This window comes from Dipodomys merriami, unplaced genomic scaffold (genome assembly GCF_024711535.1).
Source record: "Dipodomys merriami isolate MVZ:Mamm:240054 unplaced genomic scaffold, mDipMer1.0.p SCAF_15, whole genome shotgun sequence".
Lineage (NCBI taxonomy): Eukaryota > Metazoa > Chordata > Mammalia > Rodentia > Heteromyidae > Dipodomys > Dipodomys merriami.
Window position 1 is genome coordinate 11,536,141 of NW_027202826.1, and position 22,512 is coordinate 11,558,652.

Consider the following 22,512-nt stretch of genomic DNA (forward strand, 5'->3'; position numbering starts at 1 on the left):
TGCGGCGGCCGCTGCGGCAACCGCCCCGCCCCGCCCCGCCCCGCCCCGCCCCGCCCCGCCCCGGGAGGCTCGGCGCCGCCCCTCGGCCCGGGACCCGCCTTCGCGCCTCTTCCCGAGGAGCCCAGGCGCTGGGGTTCAAGCCTCGCACGGCCAGAGTCGGGGCGTCCGCCCGCCTGCCGCAACCCTCGCGGTGCCCAAGCCCGGCGGTCAGCCAGGGGCAGCGATGCCAGCGTCCTGCGCCCCGCCCCGTGAGCCCCGCGTACCCCGAGGTCACCAGGTGACTGGGTAGGAAGAACTGTGGGGAGTCCAGGGAGTGGAGGGGGGAAGAGAAAGAGGAGGGAAGGGGAGAGAGGAGAAGGAGAGGAGGAAGAGGGGAAGGAGGTGAGACAGACAGACAGACAGACAGACAGACAGACAGACAGACAGACAGACAGACAGACAGGCCCACCTCCCGCCTCTCAGTGTCAATTAGAAGGCCAAAGTTCCAAACTATTCCAGAGCTGAGACACTGACCCTGCCTAGCACCCCTCCACCCCCTGGGCCCAGCTGCTCCTCCTCTCTCGGTACCCCTGGATCTCCAGGGTTGGCAGAGTTGAGTCAATCTACTCTGGGGAGACCATAAGACCCGTATGTCCCCTGTGGTCCCTAGGGCAGTCACTCCTCACTGGTCTTGGCCCCCCTCTCTGCTCAGAGGGCGCCCACCCGACACTTAGAGCTGAGCCCGCACTCCAGGTTGGGAAGAAGGGCGAACGTCTTGGCGCCTTTGCAAATCCTGGTCATTTCAGGAGGCAGACAAGGAGGGAGCACACAGATGAAATCACTTGCTCCAGCAGGGAGAGTAATGGGCGGGGTGATGGTGAGATGGATTGGAAATAGAGCGTAATCATATGGAGCTGGGCCAATGAAATGCCCTCCAATAGCTAACAGAAGCTAATAAAAATAAACGTAAAAAAAATCATGGGCCCCACAGAGTTTATTCTACCTTGTGAGGCTCCTATTTCCCAACACCCAAACGATGGCCCGTTGGAGATAGAGATGACTGGTCCATAGGTTGGAAGCACTGGGGAGCTATTGGGGGAACTTAGGGCCTAGCTGGGGGTAGGGAAAAAGAAGCATTGAAGGGCAGTTTAGCTAGGGGAGGGCGTTTGTTTTTCAGCCTCAGCTCTGTATCTGAATCCTAGGAAGGGCTTCAGACAACTTCTAATCACAAGGCTCACCCTCCAGTGCTCAGTTGCTTTCAGAGATTGCTGGTGGCATGACCAGGAGGTTACAAAATATTCCAGATGCAAGAGGGGATATCAAGGCCTGGAGCCTGGAGAAACTGAAGTAGAAGTAATAACTGACACTGATAGAAAGCTATTGTGTCAACTGTACCATGCATTCATTCAAAATATTTTACATGTGTTCATCCATTCCCACCATTTCCCAAGGGAAATGATGTCATTATCTTCATTGAACACACAGGTTTACAGAGGCACAGGGTTCAAAAGTTTGCTGAAGGAAGTGGGTATGTAGACGGTAGAGTGCTTGGCTAAGATTGACAAGCCCTGGGTTTTACTCCCCACCCCCCAGCACTGAAAAAGAGAAAAGTTGATTGACGTTTCAAAGCTTGTAGGTGGTGGAGTGGAAATCTGAACCCAGAGTTCTTGGCTCTGACCTACACAAGAAAGTGGCTGCAAAGGTCAATAAGGCTGGATCAAGAAGGTCTCTGTATGTCATTTTAAGTAGAGTGTTATTGTGGCCACAGGAGAATGGGAAGTCACTCTACAGTTATAAGCAAGGAAATAGTACTAGTAGATTTGCTTCTTGGCTTCATGCTTGGGAAGCAGGGCTGTGACCATGATTGAAGATAGAGAGCACTCAGAAAGCTGTCATTCTATTCTAGCTACAGATGACAGCGCCTGTGTGTGTGATGGGTGGAGAAATGAGAGAGGGAGAGATGAATGGAGCCTCGAGATGTATGTGATTGAACCTACAAAACTTGAGTGATCTTTAGATGCCCGGGCATGTGGTTTAAACAGCATAGCATGTGGGAAGATGCTGCTGCCATCTCTGTGATGGTCATACTGAAAGAGCAGCAGATTTTGGGGACCAAAGAGAGTGAGTTCTTTTTGGTCATGTTGCATTCCGACCACACCTTCTAGCCTGCCATCTTGTAGTTAATGTTCTTTTTAATCCAGCCTATCTGGATTCTTCCAAGTCAACCAGATAAGCAGTAATTAAAATATTGCAGATGGAAGTAGAAGTTCTTTTACCTGTAAAAAAAAAACCTGGCTCATTATCCTCATGAAGGTTCTAGCCTCTTGATTGGAGTCTCTATTCCGTGATTGATTGATAGCACAAATAAGCATCCATATATTTCACACTTATAAAGGGAGATGTCTTCCTTCTGGCTTTCATCCAATAATTACATCAGGATAAAATTCAAAAGTTCCATACCTGTGTGTGTGTGTGTGTGTGTGTGTGTGTGTGTGTGTGTGTGTGTGTGTGTGTGTGTGTGTGTGTGTGTGTGTGTGTGTGTGTGTGTGTGATGGGTAGAGGAGCAAGGGAGAGAGGTGACTGTAGCATGGAGATCTATATGATTGAATCTACAAAACTTTGACTTTGGGCCTCCCAAACTGTGGGCTAAATAACCTCTTTTCTTTATAAAGTACTCACCCATAGGTATTTTGTTGTGGTAATAAAAAGTGGATTCCTGTACAAAACTAATTAATTTGCAACTTTTGTCTCCCATATCTAATGGGTGGCAGTAGGCAGTCTTAAATTCTGGATTTGATGAACCATTTTCCTGTTGCCTGGTGCTAACAGGTTCAGTATATTGGTAGTTGTTTGTATGCCTTCCACTTGTGGCCTGACATGCAGAGACCTGAGGGGACTGTGAAGATTAAACAGCTATAGCCAGTGAATGAGGCAAAGATGTTAGAAAACAAAGTGGACAAAAACATCTAGACAAGTAAATACGGGATTTGGTGATTTGGTGAAGGTGTAGACAGGTACTCTCATGGAAATTGTAAAAGACCCTGCTGGGCACATGGGTGCATCTATGAGAAAGCAGTTTTTAGTTTCTAGGCTCTGAGCAGGAAATGACTTGGGCTGTTTAGTAACTAGACTATCATAATAAAAAAATAATCCATACCAAAACAAAGCCAATGTTAGAAAGCCAAAGTTTAAGATGATTGGAAAGAATTTCCTGATAGGAAAAGATATGTCAGACAATAAATAATCAAAAGGATAAACCACTAAGAAAAAATAATAACCTGATCTATGCTTGAATTGAAATTTTCTGTACAAAGTTACAATTAAAAAAGGCAAGCTATGGTTCAGTAGAACGTATTTAGATACCTCTAACTGACAAAGGATTAGGATTCAGAGCAAAAAATAACTGCTAGAAATTAATGTTTTTAAAGCATTAAGTCAGGTGCTGATGGCTCATGCCTTTAATCCTAGCTACTCAGGAGGCTAAGACCTGAGGATCCAAGTTCAAAGCTAGTCTGAGCAGGAAAGTCCATGAAACTCTTACCTCTACCAAAAAGCTGGAAATGGCACTATGGCTCAAAGTTGTAGAGCACTAGCTTGAGCACAAAAGATCAGGGACAGTTACGCAGACCCTGAGTTTGGTTCTCAGGACTGCCACCTGCTCCCCTGCCCTCACCCCCCCCCCCAAAAAAAGAAAGAAAGGCAAGGAAGCAAGCAAGCATTAAGTCAAAAGAAAATGGACAGGAGACATACATAAACCAATGTGAAGAAATAAGATTAGGAAAGTTTTTTTAGTTAATAGGGGATTAATCATTGTACCTGTGTATTCGTAAACTAATGTAAGTTGCATTAACAATACAGGCTTTAACACTAACTGCTTTAACCTGGATCCCTTCAGTATTCCTTTTTTTTTTTTTTTTCTCTCGGTCGGTCATGGGGCTTGAACTCTGGGCCTAGGTGCTGTCCCTCAGCTCTTCAGCTCAAGGCTAGTGCTCTACCACTTGAGTCACAGCGCCACTTCCGGTTTTCTGCTTTTTGTTTTTTTTAAATTATTGGATATAAGAGCCCATGGAGGGGCTGGGAAGGTGGCTCAGTGGTAGAGCGCTTGCCTTGCAAGCCTGAGGCCCTGGGTTCGATTCCTCAGCACCATATAAGCAAAAAGAAAAAAGCCGGAAGTGGTGCTGTGGCTCAAGTGGTAGAGCGCTAGCCTTGAGCTGAAGAGCTGAGGGACAGCGCCCAGGCCCAGAGTTCAGGCCCCACAACCGGACCCCAAAAAAAAATAAAAAAAAAAAAAAAAAAAAAAAAAAAGAGCCCATGGACTTTCCTGCCCGGGCTGGCTTTGAACCGTGATCCTCAGATCTCAGCCTCCTGAGTAGCTCGGATTATAGGCATATGCCACTGGCTTCAGTCTTCCTTCTCTGGTCCTAACCTCTCAGGGCCTCCCTCAGGGGGCAACAGAACTGCTTTGGGATGATGGCGCCCCCTGCTGGTTTAGTTCTTGCAAAATTCTACTGCATTGCTTTGCAAATGAATTTTCTTTCCAGTTCGTTCCTTTCCTTTTTGTGTTTTGTTTTCTCTGTATGTGTTTTATATCGGCTGACAAAAATGTGTATTTTCTTCTTAACATTAGGCGAACGCAAGTGACTCAGAATGTGTCCATTCAGCTGTGTGCTGGACACCCAAGGACAGCCAAGCGGCAAAGGGACAGAGGGAGAGTCCAGACAGCTGGCTGGGCCTCTCCTTCCTGAAGGGGACATTTGAAACACATTCTGTCTCTTTAAGGATGGTGTGTGTGTGTGTGTGTGTGTGTGTGTGTGTGTGTGTGTGTGTGTGTGTGTGTGTGTGTGTGTGTGTGTGTGTGTGTGTGTGTGTGTGTGTGTGTGTGTGTGTGTGTGTGTGTGTGTGTGTGTGTGTGTGTGTGTGTGTGTTTTAAAACCATCCAAGCCAGTGAGAGCAGTCAAGCTCATATGATCTCAGAAATTCATATAAAAGAAAGGCACCGAAGCTTCTGGATTCTGCTGACTGGGGCCAGGCACACTTGGGATTGGCAAGTGTGGGCTACTGAAGCCAGGCCCCCATGGGTGAAAGCTAGTTCCTTTCCTGTCATCCTCACTCCTCAGCTCCATCCACACCCCAGGTCCAGCTTTCACATTCAGTCCCTGGCCCATTAGGACAGGCAGAAACCCTGTAAATTGGTCTAGTCCCCCATTGCCAGATTCTTTACTACAGTCCCTATTTTCCCTGGACCCTCAGCCTGTCTGGACAGCCAGCAGCTTTCTACTACTTTAAATGCTTTTAATTAAATCTGCTTGTGCTTAACCATGGCTAGTTGGAACAAATGAGATTCTTAACTTTATCACTTATCTCATTCTTTAGTTATTGGTTTTATAACATTATTGATTGCTACTCTTCCTCCTGCCCCCCCCCCCCAGGTAGAAATGTACTGCGTTTGGCCATAGTGTGGTCACATGACTTTTTGTGAGCTGGCTTGAAGCCCTAATTGCCATTTACAACCCTGCTTCTATGGGAGAATGCATTGTGCTTTTCAAACCACAGCCTTCCAAATTCATGTGTGGAGCCGGGGACCCAAGCCTCCTGGCCCACGCAGCCCCCTCCCCCCTCAGCCGCATGACATGTGGTTTAAGGTTCATGTAACAGCTGCTTCACTTAAATGATGTTAGCTGGAGCTCAGCTTTCAGGTTCTTGGGTTTCTGGTTAGTGTGGAGCAGCGAGTGAGCAGAATGGCCACGGTGGAGGATGGTGGTGGCAGGCAGCGGTGGTGGCGGGTGTGGTGTGCCCTGCACCCTGTGGAGAAACACAGCACATTCCTGCTCTTTAATGGTTTACCCTACAGGTTTTAGGACTGAGCCTCTTCCGAAGGCAAGCTTTTCAGTTCTCTGAACAATTGATCTTGGAAAAAAAAAAAAAGAAGAGCTCCTTTTAAAACCCAGCCATACTTTCAAGCCTGGAAGTTCAGCCAGGGTCATTGTGGTTTATGGAGTGTAGGGCCCTGTCTGTGGGAGAGGGAGAGGCACACAGCAGTCCCCCTGGGGCGCCTGCCCCTCCCCTCTCCTTGTTTTCTTTTGGCCAGTCCTCCTTTGAGAGGGCTCCCCTTTACTATGCTGAGGCCAGACAGCCCAGCCCAGCACGGCCAGGCTCTACTGTCCTAGCTGTAAACAGTTAATCTTTATCAAGCGCTTACAGTATGCAAGGTTTCAGCTAAGCATATACTGGGTCTGATATCAGGCATCCCCTCAGACATATCTGATATGTCTGATATTTCCTTTTAATCCTCAGAATGGCCCTAGTGTCAATGGCTCACACCTGTAATCCTAGCTACTCAGAAGGCTAAGATCTGAAGATCATTGGTCATAGCCAGCCCAGGCAGAAAAGCCCATGAGATTTTACTCTCCCATTAATCACAAAAGAAGCCAGAAGTGGAGCAATGGCTTAATGGTAGAGCGTTAGTCATAAACAGCAAAGCTCAGGGACAGTACCCAATCTGTGAGTTCAAGCCCCAGGATTGGCACAGAAAAAGGAAAGGAAAGGAAGGAAGGAAGGAAGGAAGGAAGGAAGGAAGGAAGAAAGAGAGGGAGGGAGAGAAGGAGGGAGAGAAGGAGGGAGAGAGGGAAAGAGGAAAGAAGGGAGGAAGCGGGGTGGGGGTGTGAGGAAAGAAATGTTCTGAGTGTTTTCAAGGGCCCTCATTTGACCCAACATCAGTCTTTAAAACCCCAAAGATGGCTCAAGATGAGTTGAGGTGCTCTGCCACGTGTTCTTTCCCATCATCTTTACTATGTTCAAATCTTACCTGAATTCTTCCCTTGCCATACTCATGAACCTGCCTTAACTTTCCAGTAACATATTCGATGCCTAGGCCAGGAAGTTAGGGATTGTTTTTTCTGACTTGCATTCACCCAAAAGTAGCAAGTGAATTTCTCACTTGGAGCGGAGGCCAGGATATACCCGTGTGCTTCCTGTTTGTTAATAGCTAAGATCTTATTGACTCTATCCCACCAAAGTCACATTCTTGTGAGAGAAAATACTGGTATTCTCACTCCTCTGCACTTTAGATATTTCCTCCTCCAGAGGGGTGGTGGTGGTGCTGAAACAAACTACATTATAGAAAGCGAAAGCACCAACCAGAAAGAGTGCACAGTTATTTTTGCCCTCCAGTGTGAACTTCTGGCTTGACCTGCTGTGTTTCTTACCCGGACAACAACTAAACTGCTCTGCAGGGAGCTACACACAGCCCAGGTAACATAAAAACATTTTATAATGCTGCCTAATGGCAGGCACGTTACATATATTTAATCCTAAGGGACCACTATGTATGAGGAAAGTATACTATTACAATACATATGAATGAATGGAGACTGGGCCAGTCCATCTGCTCCCACAGCCTCCTCTTCTCTCTCGTTGGAATCTGTGCAAGTCCCACCCTCGTCCCATGTGCCAGGCTTGCTTACCCCATCTCGGAGACAATAAATCTCTCTCTGCTTTTTGCAGATACATCTGTTCCTCTCTGCATGTTGGTTTTCCTGAGGATCTTCCTTTAAAATGGCCATAGTTTTGGGGTAAGAGGCAGATATTGGAATGACTCAGGGCATGGCTGACAGAAGTGTGTCTCGCATTAACACTTCTCCAGAGCCGAAGTTTTTCTGTTCGCTTGTGTAAGCATGGTGACTTAGGGCTTGGATGGAGACGGAACGTTCAGATAGGTTGATTCTTCTGAATTATTCCCGTTGTCTTTGTTGTAATCGAATCAGTTGGATTTCCCTTTCTATTCCTGCTCCTTGATGAAATCAATCCTTGATTTACTGTTTCCTTCCTTTTGTCTTACCTGTTCTTTCCAGGGGCTCTAGCCACTCATTCCAAATATTGAAAACGAGTACTAACCTTGATGGATGAGTCCCCTGACCCCTTCTCAGTCTGGTCCATAATCACCCTGTGTGGTGGAATCAAATGAGAGGCCGCAGCATGTGTACAGGGCTGCTTAGGCCATGCAGCTTTGGTGACACTAACTGCAGTGCTGTAGAACCATCATGGACGGATGTCCAGGAATCTTTTAGAGCTTTGTATTTCCGATAGAGCAGACAGAGCTCTGGTATTGCCCTGTCTCTAGTCTGCCATCTTGGATGGACAAGTGCCATCAGAGAAACTTCAGATGTGATCGAGAGACTGCCAGTCACGATCCCCTTACTGCACACGACCTCCCGGCTCTGCGTGTGTGACTCTGGCTGTTTTTTTTGTCTCTCCTCCCTCTCTCTTGTGAGCTCTATAGAAACCAGGACTAAGGTGGCAACCTCCGCACTTAGATCGAGGGCTTGCTGTTCTTTGGTAGCTACTTGGTGTGTGTTTCTTCAGGCCTGAGCCCCTGGGCTGGACTTGTCTCTGGCAGGCAAGTTTCCACCACCGCTCTGCCTTCTGGCAGCCTCACCTCCCTCAGCCTGTTTCCCGCTTCTGTGGAGGTTCCATAGTGAAGTGATGATGCATTTGGGTGGACATTGCTGCGATGTGTTTGTGTCCCCCCAACTCTTGCTCTGGCCCCGGTGACTTGGCAGGAGGACTTTCAGGTGACAGGGCTGGCAGAACCCCTGTGATTGGTGCCCTCACCTTTGAGGAGTGAGACACCACCACTCAGGAAGGACTGAGACAGGTCTATTGGCTCCTTAACCTTGAACTTGGGCCGTCAGAAGTGTGAGAAACTTCTGTTTATAAATTACCCAGACTGGGCTGGGAAGGTGGCTCAGTGGTAGAGTGCTTGCCTTGCATGCATGAGGCCCTGGGTTCAATTCCTCAGCACCACATAAGCCAAAAAAGCCAAAATGGTACTGTGGCTCAAGTGGTAGAGCGCTAGCCTTGAGCTGAAGAGCTGAGGGACAGCGCCCAGGCCCAGAGTTCAGGCCCCACGACTGGACCCCCCCCCAAAAAAAATTACCCAGACTAAGGTGTTTTGTTATGGCAACCCACCTGGGCTAAGACCTTTTACTGATGTCAATGTCTGTCTACTTCTTTTCTAATATTAATTTTTCAGTCCACTCTCTCAAATCCCTGGCCTCCTGGCAGATGCTTTCCAAATTAGCGCTTTTTCACCTGAGGATCAGAGGTAAACTTGGGAAAGGATTAACATTCTTGCAATGGTTATTCTTTTACATTATAAAAAAAAATTCCAAGAGATGGAAAGCAAAACTGTAAAGCCCATGACCATTTTCTATTGGTAGTACTGGGATTTGAACTCAGGACACTGCGCTTGCTAGGGAGGTGCTCTATCACTTGAGCAACATATTTAGCTGATGTAACCATATGCAGTATATAGTATACAGTTACAGTATACAAGCTACAGTTGAACTACAAGAAACAAAAGACACTTTCAAGTCTCTGCTTCCCACAGCAGCTATGGTGGAATCCGTAAGAGAAGTGTCACAAGGGAGATGGAGAAACTGAGGACTGAGGACTTCCAACTGCCAGAGGGCTGGGACACGGCTCCCTCCCAGCTCCGTGTTCCACAAGACAAAAGACAAAGGCAAAACAGAATGTCAAGTTTATATACAAAGAATATAATGTTTATCTGAAATATGTACAGTGTTGGTTAAAGCAACATTTTTACAACTTTTAAGGTAAACTAACGATATATATTACAAGTAAGCTACAATGGTTTAATTTGCAAAAGTTAAGTAAAAAATGTTTTAAACAAGGCTTTGAGTACTCCAGTCAGTTCATCAAGATTTCTTTGCCGGTTACTTGAAGAACTCATCAGGCTATGGAGAATGGTTACTGTGCTGTTTATAAATGGAGGTTCTGTAGCTGCATTGCAGTAGTGCAGCCGTCTTAAGTTCCCAGGGAGGGTGCGGCATGAACAGTGAGTTGGTGCGAGGCTCGGCGTGCCAGGCTGCAGCTGGGGGAGACGTTGAGACAATGGCCAGCTTTATCTCAACTAGGTTTTGTGGTCCGCAGGTTTGGGCCACAGAGAAAAGTGAAGCAGTTTGTGTAACAAGTCACCTCAAGGAGCAGTGAAAGGCAGCTGACTGACCAAAGAAAGAGGACAGGAGAGAGCCCAGACCCAAGTCACAGCTCCATCTATTCAAAACTAATCTTAAGATGAGATACTTTTCACTGAGTGCTTGGTGGCTTGTGCCTGTACAATCTTAGCTACTCAGGAGGCTGAGATCAGAGGATCATGGTTCAAAGCCAGCCCAGGCAGAAAACTCCATTAGATTCTTATGTCCAATTAACCAGCAAATAGCCGTGGCTCAAGTGGTAGAGCAACAGCATTGAACCCCAATGCCTAGGGAAAATGCTCAGGCTCTGAGTTCAAGCCCCAGAACTGAAAACAAACACCCGCCCCCCGAGCTACTTTAAAATGTCATGAAAATATTGATGGTTTTAACCAGTCTGGATATTGCTACAGATTTGGGGTTTTCTTTTATGGGAAAATCCACTATCCTTTCCTGAGGCCCCCTGGGGACTCGTAACTCAGAAATGCTGTAGGTGGCCATGTGTGAGGGGCACGGGAACGTGTCTGGGCTGGGGGTGGCCAGCGCAGATGCAGCTGTGTCTGGGCAGTTTGGAGGGGCAGGCGGAGGGGCAGGGCGGTCAGCCCGGCTGGCTCGTGGCGGCAGGAGCCACGGGCACTAGCACTGAAGCTTGCGGATACTGCGGGAGATGCGCTTGAACTCCCTCTGGCCCTTCTGCCACCGCTTCACTGAGGTGATCACCAGCTCCCCGCCCTGCTTCTGTCCCATGACCAGATAGGGGGCGTTGATGTCGTTCATCTCCTCACAGGTACACTGCAAGCTGTCTTTGAGCCACAGCACCGATTTCTTCAGGTCCCTTTCAGACACGCCATTCAGCTTGTAAATGGTCTTGCTTTTGGTCTCTAGAATGATTTTGGTATCTCTGTTGATGTAGGTGATTTCCTTGACTTTGATTTTCAGTGCTGTGAAGACAAGAGAGGCCAAATCACAATCAGATACAGGGTTACAGATGGAAGGCAGTCTAGATGGAGTCTCATTTCCTCTGACTTCGTCTAGGGGCCGTGGAAAAAGAACTTCCCAGAATGAATGAGCCTCTGGGGCTGCAGGTAGTGGGGAGGATGTGGGCAGAGGCAGCAGGTGGCTCCGTTTCTAAAGCCTCAAAGCATTTGTCACACACTCCTTTTGCAAGCAGCAGCCCTTTCAAAACGATTGGGTTTTCTTCCTCACCTGAGTCAGGAAGCAGCAGCTTGTTGGGGTCCATCCTTCTTTTCCTAGCAAACTGAGTTTCCCTATTGGAAACTTCAGCATGAAAACAAATGCCTGAGTCCTAGGTGAAACCTGATCCATCTGTGGCTGCCAACTTTAAACTCCATTTATTATGGCAGGCAAGTTTTTGGACAAACCTGTAAGAAAACTGTATCACACAAGCCTCATTTTCTACAGCATAGATTGCAGGAAAGCAGAATTGATCTTGCAGCTGCATTTGATTTGGGAAAGTCACTGGGAGGGGGAAAACATATGCAAGTCTCTCTTTAAGAGCACAACATGTTTAGCCATAAAAGTGTTTCTGAAGACCTCATCCTCTTAGGCTCTTGTTTGCCTGTCCCGGGCCGAGGAGTTGTAGATCATGTATGTACTGTGTCCAAAATGTATATGTAGACTCATTAGAATGTTAAAGATGGAATGTAAGTGGTTTCCTATAAAAGACACATTTTATTGTGTGCCTTGGGAAAGAAAACTCTACCAATACATAGGCTGGAGTTAAATTTCAAGACTACGCAAAGGCAGGAAAAGGATAAAAGTTTTAAGGTTAGAAATAGTCATCCTAGTAAATCTCTCGTTAGTACCCAAAGAATCTGAAGTCCAGAAATGTAGTAACTTGCCTCAGGCCACCCAGCAAGTTTGGGTCCTGGAGCTTAGTCTACTCCTCAGCCCCCAGACTTCTTTCTGTAACATAGGCATGTTCTCTTAATTTCTTGTCCTGGTTGGTACATTCATTTGTCCAACTCTAATGTGTCCTAAGATACTGGGGCCACCGATGGCTGCTCTGTACAGACCACATGCAAGTACAACTTCCTGACTCTAATGAGACCTGATGCAGTTTAAATCGGTAATAGCTCTCTATTGAGGTTTTCCTTGAAATCCCAGGAGTTGCTGCTAAGTATGCCTTTCTAGCCAACCAGGCTAAGAGAGCTCAGCCAGGCAAATCAAGGATGCCAGGAGGTAGCAAACTATAGAGTTTTGGTCGTGGGGCTTGAACTCTGGGTCTGGGTGCTGTCCTTCAGCTCTTCAGCTCAAGGCAAGAGGTCTACCACTTGAGCCCCAGCACCACTTCCAGTTTTCTGGTGGTTTATTGGAGATAAGCTGGCTTTGAACTGTAATCCTCAGATCTCAGCTTCCTGAGTAGCTAGGATTACAGGCTTGAGCCACCAGCACCCAGCTCTCAGACCATAGTTTTGTCAGACGACCCCACAGTGGGGTGAGTCAAAGTTAGTACAGGACACCACAAAGTCTCTAGCATGGATGGAGCATGTGCCTGATGCCACTTGGTCCAAAAAAACATTCTTGGGCTTGAAACATTAAGAAATCACCACTCTGAAGCAGCAGCAGGAGGAAGAGGAGAGGAATAAACACTTATCATTCTCTAGCTCTCAAATAACCAACTTGGAGATGCCAATCATGGGAAAACACTGGGGATTTCTTACTTGGATGTTCAGTGGAGATCCAACATAGAGAATCAAAAGATTTCCAAGTAACTTTCCTGCCCTACAAGATGTGACTGGGGATTCTAGCTGGGGTAGGAGACATAGGTGATGATATCTGGCCCAGACTTGTGCAGGACACTTAGAAAGGGAGTTTTAGCCATTCCTCACTCACTCCAGTACCTGGGTCATTAAAGTGCCAAGGCATCCGGGCTTTCCCCCGTGGTCAAGGGGGCAGTGGGGGACATGTTATGACTTCCCCAGAGACTCAAGTTTTAAAATAAATCGGGATCTATACTTCTTTCTTTTACCCATGACTTCCCAAAGAACAAGGGCAACATGGGGTACTATAAACCAAAAGTTTATGATGCACTTCCTGAAATTTGGCTTTATTTTCTCTTTATGGATCCAAAGAGGAATGCAGAAATAGAAAACAAAGCTCCTGGGGTGCGTGCATGTGTGTTCTCTCAAGTATGAGGACTTGCCTGATTTGAAAGGATTTTTCTAAGGAGACAGACCATGGCCACATTTCTAGCCACACTTCCACACACACCCAATTTTTGGCTCAGACCTTAGTGGGACATCCATAGAAAGGGGGCCTTCTATAAACCACAAAGCAAGTAGTGTGTGCGCGCGTGCGTGCGTGTGTGTGTGCATGCATGCTTGTGCACATATGTTCCCTAAATGCAACTGTGTTGCAAAGTCAGAAGCAAGTTCTTATATCAAGTGCAAACCTCATAAGATACCTGAAGAAAATGACACTTTATAAAGTCTTATAGGGTGCCAGCTAAGAACTGTGTTTGGGTAAAGGTGTAGTAATTGGGGATTATATGATGCCAAGGTTCCTGAATACATATAAAAGCCTATCAGCTCCTTTAGTGGCTCTTCCTAATGGGAATGGTAGATCTGCATTCTGGGCTAGCTTCTCCCTTCCTCCTTCCTCTGCTACAGTTAAACCCAAGATACTTCCTGGAAGATACCTGGAGTTGACTGAAGTATGATGAGGAGAGTTATCAGAAACCAGGGACCTGAGATTTCAGGGATAGAAAAGTCAGAGTGTGAGGCTGTCAATCGTGGGTCCTGGGATGGCTTCCCTCAGGCTGACTCCAGGATTTGTTCTGTACGTAGAAATGTTACTGTGCTTTCTGGCTTTCGATTGTCCCCAGGACCCATGTCACCAAATGTCTTTCATGTTTCTTGCAAATGTCTTTCATGTTTCTTGCTAAGGCAAATTTCTATGCTTTCTTCCTTTTTCCTTAACTGTCTGCAAAACTATGGCACATGTGCCTAGACTTACTTTAAAGAGTTTATACACACCTTCGAAAGTGTAAGAAAGCTCATGTTAGGTATCTTTGTACATTTAACTGGTGACTTGGTGGTATACACACTAGCCATGATACACCGAGGAGCAAAGCATTTTTATGGGCTATGAACAAAGCAAAAAGATTTCTATTTGATACCAGGCTAAATGTTTGCTTTTGGCCAATTTAATGCCTTGAGTCTCTTTTGTTGACGTTCTAATTTCAATAGAGGGCGTACCTATCCCATGCATGTTTTGTGATTGAAAGAACACGGCCAGGAGTTATGTCTGTGGCCATGAAAAAGCCAAGTGAGATAAAACATGTGCCACTGAACACTGGTCAATTTGAATTTTTTTTTTTTTATCATTTGATGATTGCTTAAGAAAATAATGACTCTCACCTAAAAAGATATCACTCAAGGAGGAAACAGGTAGAGAGAAAGCTGACTTGGGAGCATGAGCGATGACTGTATCTTACCCAACTCTTATGTGGCAACATCTTAACGACTGGTAATTTTAGGTTTTCATGGCAAATCAAACTTTTGAATGTGGAATCTCTTGGCAGTGGTGGTGTACTTACCGAAGTCATTTTTACAGAGAGTTTCCATTATGTCATTGTCGTCATCGTTTTTAGTTTTGCAGGCCTCACATACTTTGGGAGCTAGAAATGTGGAAAAACAGTCTTTGGTAAGTTTGCTTTTACAGGAAACAGCAAGTGGCATTTGGAAACAAGTTAAAGGGGCTTCGCCAGGCCAGAGCAGCAGCGGCTCCCCGACTCCTGCTTCTGCCTCTTCTAGAAAAGTAGTATGGATTATTCATTCCTAAAAAAGTCCTCTATGGGTCTCACTTTTGGTGGGAGAAAATGAAAAACAACAACAACAAAGCACCCAGAGGTGTGCTTGATGAGCAATCTCTCTCAAATAAAAGGGAGCAGGGTGTGCAGGTGTGTATTGCTAGGACAGGTGGCCGCTCTCCACTTCTGGGTCCAATTCAGTCTGAAGAGAGGCCCTCCCCATGTCTCCCTTGGGAGAAATAAATCACCCAAAGATCCAAGGACCCTTGAAGGATTTGGAAAAACAGGTAACCACAAAATATAGCTGAAAGAGGCAAGGCACCAGAACGCCCCCTCCTCCCTCAGCAGAGGCTCTGTGGGAGGGTGGGGGTGGAAGGGGTCACTTCAAGATACTTTCAAGTCTGGATCAGGAGATTTGGCTCCTGTTGGGAGCCCTTACAGGGCCACAGATAGGCTGTTTCCACCCTGCTCAGACTGGTTCTATCCCACCTTGTGCTCTCTGCCAAGTCTGGGTGTGAATTAGGCAAAATGTAGCTCATTATTATCCACTGGCTGCCTGATATGGGTTCTTCTTGTTCCTCCTTGTCTGTGAGGCCTGAGCAAAGTAGAATTATGTGCTTGCATAGCTATCAAAATGCCCATTGTAAGAGTCTGAATTTCTTGGGGGAAAGAAAATATTCTCTCTCATTTATGTGGGCTTAATAATGTCCTTAGAATTTACATGCAATTCGAGTTTCACCAATAGGAGAGTGAATTTTTGTTTTTACAGAAAATAAATTTTGTGACTCATCACAGAAATGTTATTTATCAAATTAGTCCAAAGTCACAAAGAACAAATTTTTGAAGTGGATAAACTTTTATTCTGAAGGAAGAAAATGGCTTTTTTGGAGGAATGTGCAGTATACAATGTTGGTGTTGATTGCAAAAACTAAAAATAAAAACAAAAGGAACCCACAGAGAACTGTTTTAACTTCCTTCACCCTTCCCAAACTAAACATTTCCAATTAGGAGCCCTCCAATGTACATGAAATGTTACTAACCTGTTTGGTTAGTCTATGGTATATGTTGGACAAATGTTTGAAAAATGCCAAACATTTGCAATAAATTAGAAATCTAACCAATAAGATGATTGCAAACTTATGGTGCCTGCCAGGAAAGATTGCTAAACAACTTTGCATTTTCTTGAGCTAACGATGTCGGTGGGAGATTGAAAGGGAGAAGCTGCGAGGCGGCTCTGAGAAGGATTAGGCGCCCCTTCGCTATCCCAGAGGGACCTAAATCAGCTCAGACACATTGTATACTTTTTTTTTCCCTCTCTCAGGAAGAATATTAAGAGCCCATGAGGTTTTCATTGCTTTGATGGTTTTTGCCCAGGAACTCCCCGGCTGTTTTCTTAAAAAAAAAAAAAAAAGTCGGGGGAACCTCTTTTGCATGATTTTCTCCAGTTAATTAAAACCACTCCGAAGATAAAAGCTGATAGTGACAGAACGATCCCCAGGGATTCCCCGGCTACCCTCTTCCCCCAACACCTGGGCAGGGGCAGGCCCTGCGCATTCAATTCCCAGGCTCCGGGCCAGTCCTGGTTTTCTCTCTCAAACCGAAATCAGTAAAAGGACCAAGAAGAAAAAATAGTTTACAAGGTCCTCTGTGTGTGTGTGTGTGTGTGTGTGTGTGTGTGTGTGTGTGTGTGTGTGTGTGTGTGTGTGTGTGTGTGTGTGTGTGTGTGTGTGTGTGTGTGTGTGTGTGTGTGTGTGTGTGTGCGTGCATCTTGACTGTCCTGCCCCGGGCTGAGAACTAGCCCAGCCCGCCGCCCCCCCCCCCCCCCCGCACCCACCACCCCTTCCCGCGCTCTCCTAGCGACCGGCGTCCAGATGAATGGATACACATAATGCGCGTGTATCGACGCCACCTTTCATGTCTTCATTTTCCTTCCTGGCGTGACGGGGAGGGGGGCCTGGGGGTGACCATGGGCGAACGCGTGTAAATACGATGCCAGCAAGTGGCGACAGCCCAGGCTGGTAAAGTCTGTCCCAACCTGGATGCGGGTGGAGAGCTGCGGGATTCCCGCCCCCCCCCCGCGCCCCTCCCTTCCGTAGCACCTTGGCCCCGCCAGGACCCCGCAGGGGTTCCCGGGAAAGGCTCACCTTCCTCGGTGGCTGGCAGGAGGTGGTCGCTGCTGGCCAGGGGGATGCAGAGGTCGTTGTCCTGCGGGAAGCGATCGCACTCCAGCATGTCGGGCCAGGGGAAGCCGAAGGCCGACATGACCGGGGCGCAGCGGTCCTTCACCTGCACGCACAGCGAGTGGCACGGCTGGATGGTCTCGTCCAGGTCGTCGAGGCAGACGGGGGCGAAGAGCGAGCACAGGAACTTCTTGGTGTCGGGGTGGCACTGCTTCATGACCAGCGGGATCCAGGCGCCCGCCTGCTCCAGCACCTCCTTCATGGTCTCGTGGCCCAGCAGGTTGGGCAGCCGCATGTTCTGGTACTCGATGCCGTGGCACAGCTGCAGGTTGGCGGGGATCGGCTTGCAGTTGCTGCGCTTGTAGGAGAAATCGGGCTGGCCGAAGAGGAAGAGCCCCCGCGCCGAGCCCAGCCAGCAGTTCGACGCCAGGACCAGCAGCAGCAAAGAGCCAGGGCCCTGCGGAGGCATCGTGGCTGCGCGGGACCCCCGGGGGGCGCGGAGGGAGCCGAGCCGGGGAGTGCGGGGCCAAGCGCGGGGCGGCTGCGGCCCGGGGAGCTCGTTCCTCCGGGCCTGCTGCTGGCTGTGCTCAGCGGGGGATCGTGGGTTCGGGACCCGCAAGCCCGAGTGCGTGAAGGAGGATGGAGCGCGTCGCAGCTCGGGGGGCTCCAGCCAGGGGAGCCGAGTGAGCCGGGGCTGGGGCACAGCCAGAGTTTTCTCGGCCTTTTTTATGCAAATTTGGAGGTGGGGGGAGCGGGGCGGAGCCAGCGGAGGGTAACCGGAGGCGGCTGCTCGGCGCCCCCTCCCCACGTGCGTGAGGCTGCGCGCGCACCACCCCGCGATCGCTTGAAACAACGCACCGGGGAGCTCGGCCTCCTCCGCGTTCCGCCGCGTCCCGGGCGCGGGCTGCAGGGCTTGGGGACCCTCGCGGGGCGGGGAGGGGGGCGCTCAGGCAGCCCCTCTGGCTGCCGGGAACCTGGGAACTTGGTCCTCCCCGCCCGTGAGGCCCTGGCCCGTTGGTGCGGTGTTTTTGCTGAGTGGCGATTTGAAGTTGGTGCGAAGGAGCACCGTTACATTTGAGGGGGGCGGGGGGGGGGGGTCCGCCCGCGGGCGAACTTCCTTTCCTCCCGGGAGTCGCGAGCCGCAGTTCTGCAGCCTTAGACAAAAGCAGAATTATCCACCTTAGCCTAAGTCAAAGCTTGGCGTGGAAAGCGGATTCTTTTGTGGGGGTGTCTAGGGGATCGTGTCCCCTTACACGACCCCCAGCGCAGGCCGAATGCCCCAGCTCCGTGGTGACCCCGGGCCGGTGCCCCCTCTGCCGCCAGCGGGGTGGGCCGTGCGCAGAGCTCACCCCACCCCACGGGGGGGGGCTTTCATATGTAAGTTAGGAGCATTGTTATTACTTCCCGGCCACTTGGGGTCATCTGCAGGCTGGGCCTGGGGCTCCCGCTCGCCTCTCCTTCCTTGGATGCTTTAGCTAGCCGGCCCCGCCTGGAGGCTTGGGCTGGTTTTGTGGTCCCCCGGAGGCTTAGGTTAAGGATGCAGAGGGAGAGGCCTGGTCGCCCTCCGGGGCGTGGTGGGGACGATCGGGCCGTACCTGCTGAGCGACCACGGAACCTGGGGCTCTTCAAAGCCCGGCCTCCAGCTGCTCCTCCGGGCTGTGCGCACGCGTGTGCGCGAGGTCTTTCGAACTCTTAAGTAGGGAGATGCTTAAAACACAGAATCAAACACGGGAGCCGGGGCTAGAGCAGCGCTGGGAGAGGCTGGGGTCGCCTGGGTCCCCGCAGAACCCTGCGCCCCCCGCCCCGCCCCGCCCCGCAAGCTGCCGGAGTGCGGGCGCGGCTCTACTCGCCGCCAGAGGGCGCGGGAAGCCACGCCGGACGCTGCTGCGCCGCGGTGCGCGCTCCGGGCCTCGGACCCCAGCTGGCTGGGTTGGGGGGGGTGAGGGGACCAGGACAGCCTTGGGCCTTTCCCAACGCCCCTGGGCTTCGACCCCACCCCGCGCGCGGGCTGCGTCTCCCTCACCCACGTGGTGTCGCGCCCCCTCCCTCCCGTCCTTCGAAGCGCTGGTGTCCGCGGGGGCCGCGATCCCTGGGGATGGGGTGACACTCGGTACCAGAAGCGCGGACTGCTGCGGGGGGGGGGTAAAATGCGCCTCCCGGACACTCGCCGTCCGTTCCCGCGGGACAGCTTCTGGGGTAACCCACACTCGTCTCCCCCCTCTGCCCAGGGCTTCCCACATTTCCTCCTGGCGCGTTATCCGAGGCCTGCGGCCGGCCGGCGCCTCCCACCCTCCCTGCCCAGTTCCTCGGTGGTCTGGGCCGTCCACCCACCCCAATCCAAACGCAGAGCCTGGGGGAGGGGGCACGGGCTTCTGGAGAGGGTCCGATCCCCTCCCCTGCGCCCCGGCGCTTCGCTGAACACCCTCCCACCCCGAGGCTGCAGGCCGGGACCAAAGACCCCGTCGCGAGTGCTGTGCATTCGGCCCTGGTTTCCTGTTGCGTGTTTGGTGGTGTCCGGGTACTGAGCAAGCTTGAGGGGCAAAGAAAGCTCCCCCCGGGACCACCCAGGTCCCTCCGGGACAATCGCTTACTGCTCGGTTAAAGCCAGGCCCACGGGGGCGAGGAGGGGGTCCCTTGGCAGGAACGGCCCCCGCCTCATCCTCGGAGACGCTGGCCTTGCTTCCGGGTGTCTAAGCCCCGGGGTCCCTCCCTGGGCCGCACTCAGCTTGTCCTCAGCGCTGGGGGAGCTGGACCGCGAGCCGCCCTTCCTCGCCCGCCCGCAGCCGTGGCTCCCGGCAGGTGCCCGCGTGCTGGGCGTGCTCCGCCCGCTTCCCAGGCCGTCTCAGCGCCCACGCTCGCCCCGCCGCCCTGTCGGGTCGCTGGGAAGCTGGGGGTGCTGCGTCCCGTGGCCTCGCCATCCGCGCCCGCGCCCCACGGGGGGTGGTGCTGTTCTTTTGCCTATTCGGATCGCAGGGAAACGAAGGCACGAGGGATGTGTGTGCGTGTGTGTGTAAGAACTTGAATCAGGTCTCTCCGAAAGTGGCACAGCTGTGCGGGTGTTACTGAGCCTTGGAAACCTTGGGGACCGGGCCTGACCTCCGGGGTGTCTCCCACTGCGTCCTCACGTGGCTTCCACGGGGTGCGGGGCTCCGTGGCCCCCCCGGGCACCCCCTCTCCTTGTGTCTTAACCGGGGGTCCGCGGCGGCCATCTGGGGGTGCTGTTTCTTTCCCAAAGCGGCGCGCGTCAAGCCCTGCAAGCCGGCTGGTTTTGCTCCCAGGTTGTTCCGAGTAAGGTGTTTTTAACTTTTTTGGGGGGGTGGAGGATAGTTCATTTCCTCTCCTGTCTGCCCCGCCTCCGCTTCCCGCAGCCCCCCCCCTTTGTCTCCCCCCACCCCGGGACCGAGGTGAGGGCGCCCCCTCGAGGCGTCGCAGCCACCAGGGTCTCCCAGCCTTGGCCCCGCTGGTTTGATGAGATGAATCTGCACCGATCTCATTTTAGCGCCTGGATAGCAAAGCCTGAATCACGCCTCCTCCCACCCCATCCCTGCCCCCCCCCCCCCAAATCTGGGGCTAGCTGGAGTCAAAGGATGCCGGCTGGGATTGTGTAGTAGTAGTTGTTGTGAGTGCAGTGAACTTGCTCATGGAGGAAGGTCTGGAGTCCATGAATGGGTAGTTGGGGAGGTCTGTAAACCGACCACTGTGATCCAATGATCAGCGTGATAACAACAGTGACACCCACCGCCCTGATCGCCCTCAGTGACAGGACAGCTGATTGGGGGTGGACGTCGGAGCTGTGTCATAGGATGCTTCCCACAGGAAGGGCCAGGCAGCCGGTAGAGGCTCTCTGTGGTTGGTCCCTTGAAAAGGCCTGTGTTTCCATTTCTTTTATTGTTCCTTCCATGAGAAAATGGTCCTAGACATTTTGAGAAAAAAAACAACAAAAAAGGATGTCAGGTCCTATTTGTATCCATGGGCTGACCCCCTCCCCCACCTCCACCCTCTTCAAGCTTATTCATCTCCTGGTAGAAGATTCCACTTTTGCTTTTAGTAAACACAGACTTCTCAGCAGCCTAAACTCTCAGATTTGCTGGGCAAGCACTAATTCCTTAGCCTTTGTATAGTAAAAATAGAAAATGGTGTCAACCATGGGTGTCTCTGTGTACATTTTGCATTCTTAATGACAGAGGATTCCTTGACATTTTGCCTTTACCCCCCCCCCCCCCCCCCAGCTTTCCTTGTCTCCTCTGGGGTCCCGGGAGTTTATTGCTCACTGAAGTGTTACAGCGACCAGTGAGACTTGAAATGAAGTTATCTTGTAATTGCTCACATTAGGAAATCCTGAATGGAAACAGCAAAAACCCAAGGCCATTCGCAGAGGGCAGTCCCCAACCTTCAGAGTCCCTGGGAAGAAAGACCTGCTCCTTTGTTGGCTAGGAGCAGCAGGGGTCACTGGCTAAGCCAGTGCATCCCCTCTGGTGGGAATTTATGGCCATCAGATAAGAGCACAAAGTCAATACAATAAAGCCTTTGGCTCTAGAGCAACAGATGGAATCTGAGTTCCTGCACACAGGCACGGTGGGTCCAGAGTTAAACCCCAGAATAAAAAGCTCTTTGTGGTTCTTACTGAACTGACTTTTAGGGGTGCTTGTCATTCTCTTGTGTTTTGCTGTGTGTCTGAATCTTTCTCTCTAATGGCAATTTTAAATGCAGCCCACGCTAGGGAAGTTGTCAGATTCATTAATGTGATCCTTTTATGTCATAGTTAGCGTTAGTAATTCTAAATAAGAGAAGCCATTTTGGGAGGGGAGGGTGGTGGAGGAGGTTGTGGTGGTGGTGGTATAATGGTGATGATCTAGGACTAAGAGAGTAGTTATGTAATTTCAAAGTTGAGTATTCCTTCTAGACTTAACACTCCAGCTGAGCTCATTGGCACTAACTATTAACAAAGTTTCATTAGTAATCTGCATGTCTTAATAGTTTGTAAATCTCCAGTGGTACAATGGGGAGTGAAATAACATTTCCAAATGTTAGATTGGGTTCCTGGAAGGCAGCCAGTGGGCAAAGTGTCTAGTGATCATCTTGGCCGTATTGTGCAAGGTTTTATTATTTTTCCCCTGAAATCTTAATTAACTGAAGAAGTTTAATACAAGTTCTGCTCTGGAAGAAAAAGATGAGTGGGAAGAGTGCTTTTTTTATGAGTAGAGATAACTTGTTATCATCTGTAATAGTGCACAAGCCCTTCCCTAAGTCCATCTTGCTGGAATTAAAACTGCGCAGAGCAAGACCATCTGAGGTTTTTCCACCATCACTTTTTCTCTGAAACAAATACTGGAAACATTTCTAGAACTCCTTTCTTGGTGGCAGTAAGTTGAAGCTTTTGATTTCTGCTAGTTCTTGTTCCACTCACAGGAGTTCAGGGTGAGGAATAGGTGGGGGGAGGGAAGGAGGAGAATGTCTTATTGTTACTATTTTTTGCTGTGCCTAATTTCAAAATCAGCTATTTTTTTGGATAGTCTTTGGAAAATTATGTTATTCCTTAGGATATTCTCATGGGATCTGGAGAGCTATACAGAGAATCATTGAAATG

General features: G+C 49.9%; 1 protein-coding gene and 1 long non-coding RNA gene across 2 annotated transcripts in view; one reads left to right on the forward strand and one right to left on the reverse strand.

Annotated features, from left to right (window-relative positions):
• Window positions 1–99: 99 nt before the first annotated feature.
• Window positions 100–22,512, forward strand: part of LOC138826893 (uncharacterized) — a 150,614-nt gene continuing 128,201 nt past the window's right edge. The window contains exon 1 of the long non-coding RNA XR_011371898.1: window positions 100–277. This is a non-coding gene — a long non-coding RNA (uncharacterized lncRNA). The remainder of the gene's footprint in view (window positions 278–22,512) is intronic.
• Sfrp2 (secreted frizzled related protein 2) lies at window positions 9,532–17,666 on the reverse strand. The gene is made up of 3 exons (XM_070022251.1): window positions 16,890–17,666; window positions 14,533–14,613; window positions 9,532–10,912 (listed from the first exon to the last, which is right to left on the reverse strand). Exons 1-3 carry the CDS (start codon window positions 17,392–17,394, stop codon window positions 10,608–10,610), a joined length of 891 nt encoding a protein of 296 aa, XP_069878352.1. The 5' UTR covers window positions 17,395–17,666; the 3' UTR covers window positions 9,532–10,607.

Excerpts from the sequence above, each read along its gene's own strand:
- Sfrp2 (XM_070022251.1), bottom strand. The coding sequence starts at position 17,394 with ATGCCTCCGCAGGGCCCTGGCTCTTTGCTGCTGCTGGTCCTGGCGTCG. Across the intron at positions 14,614-16,889 it reads CCTGCCAGCCACCGAGGAAG|CTCCCAAAGTATGTGAGGCC; the intron begins GTGAGCCTTTCC and ends CCACATTTCTAG. Across the intron at positions 10,913-14,532 it reads TCTCTGTAAAAATGACTTCG|CACTGAAAATCAAAGTCAAG; the intron begins GTAAGTACACCA and ends TTGTCTTCACAG.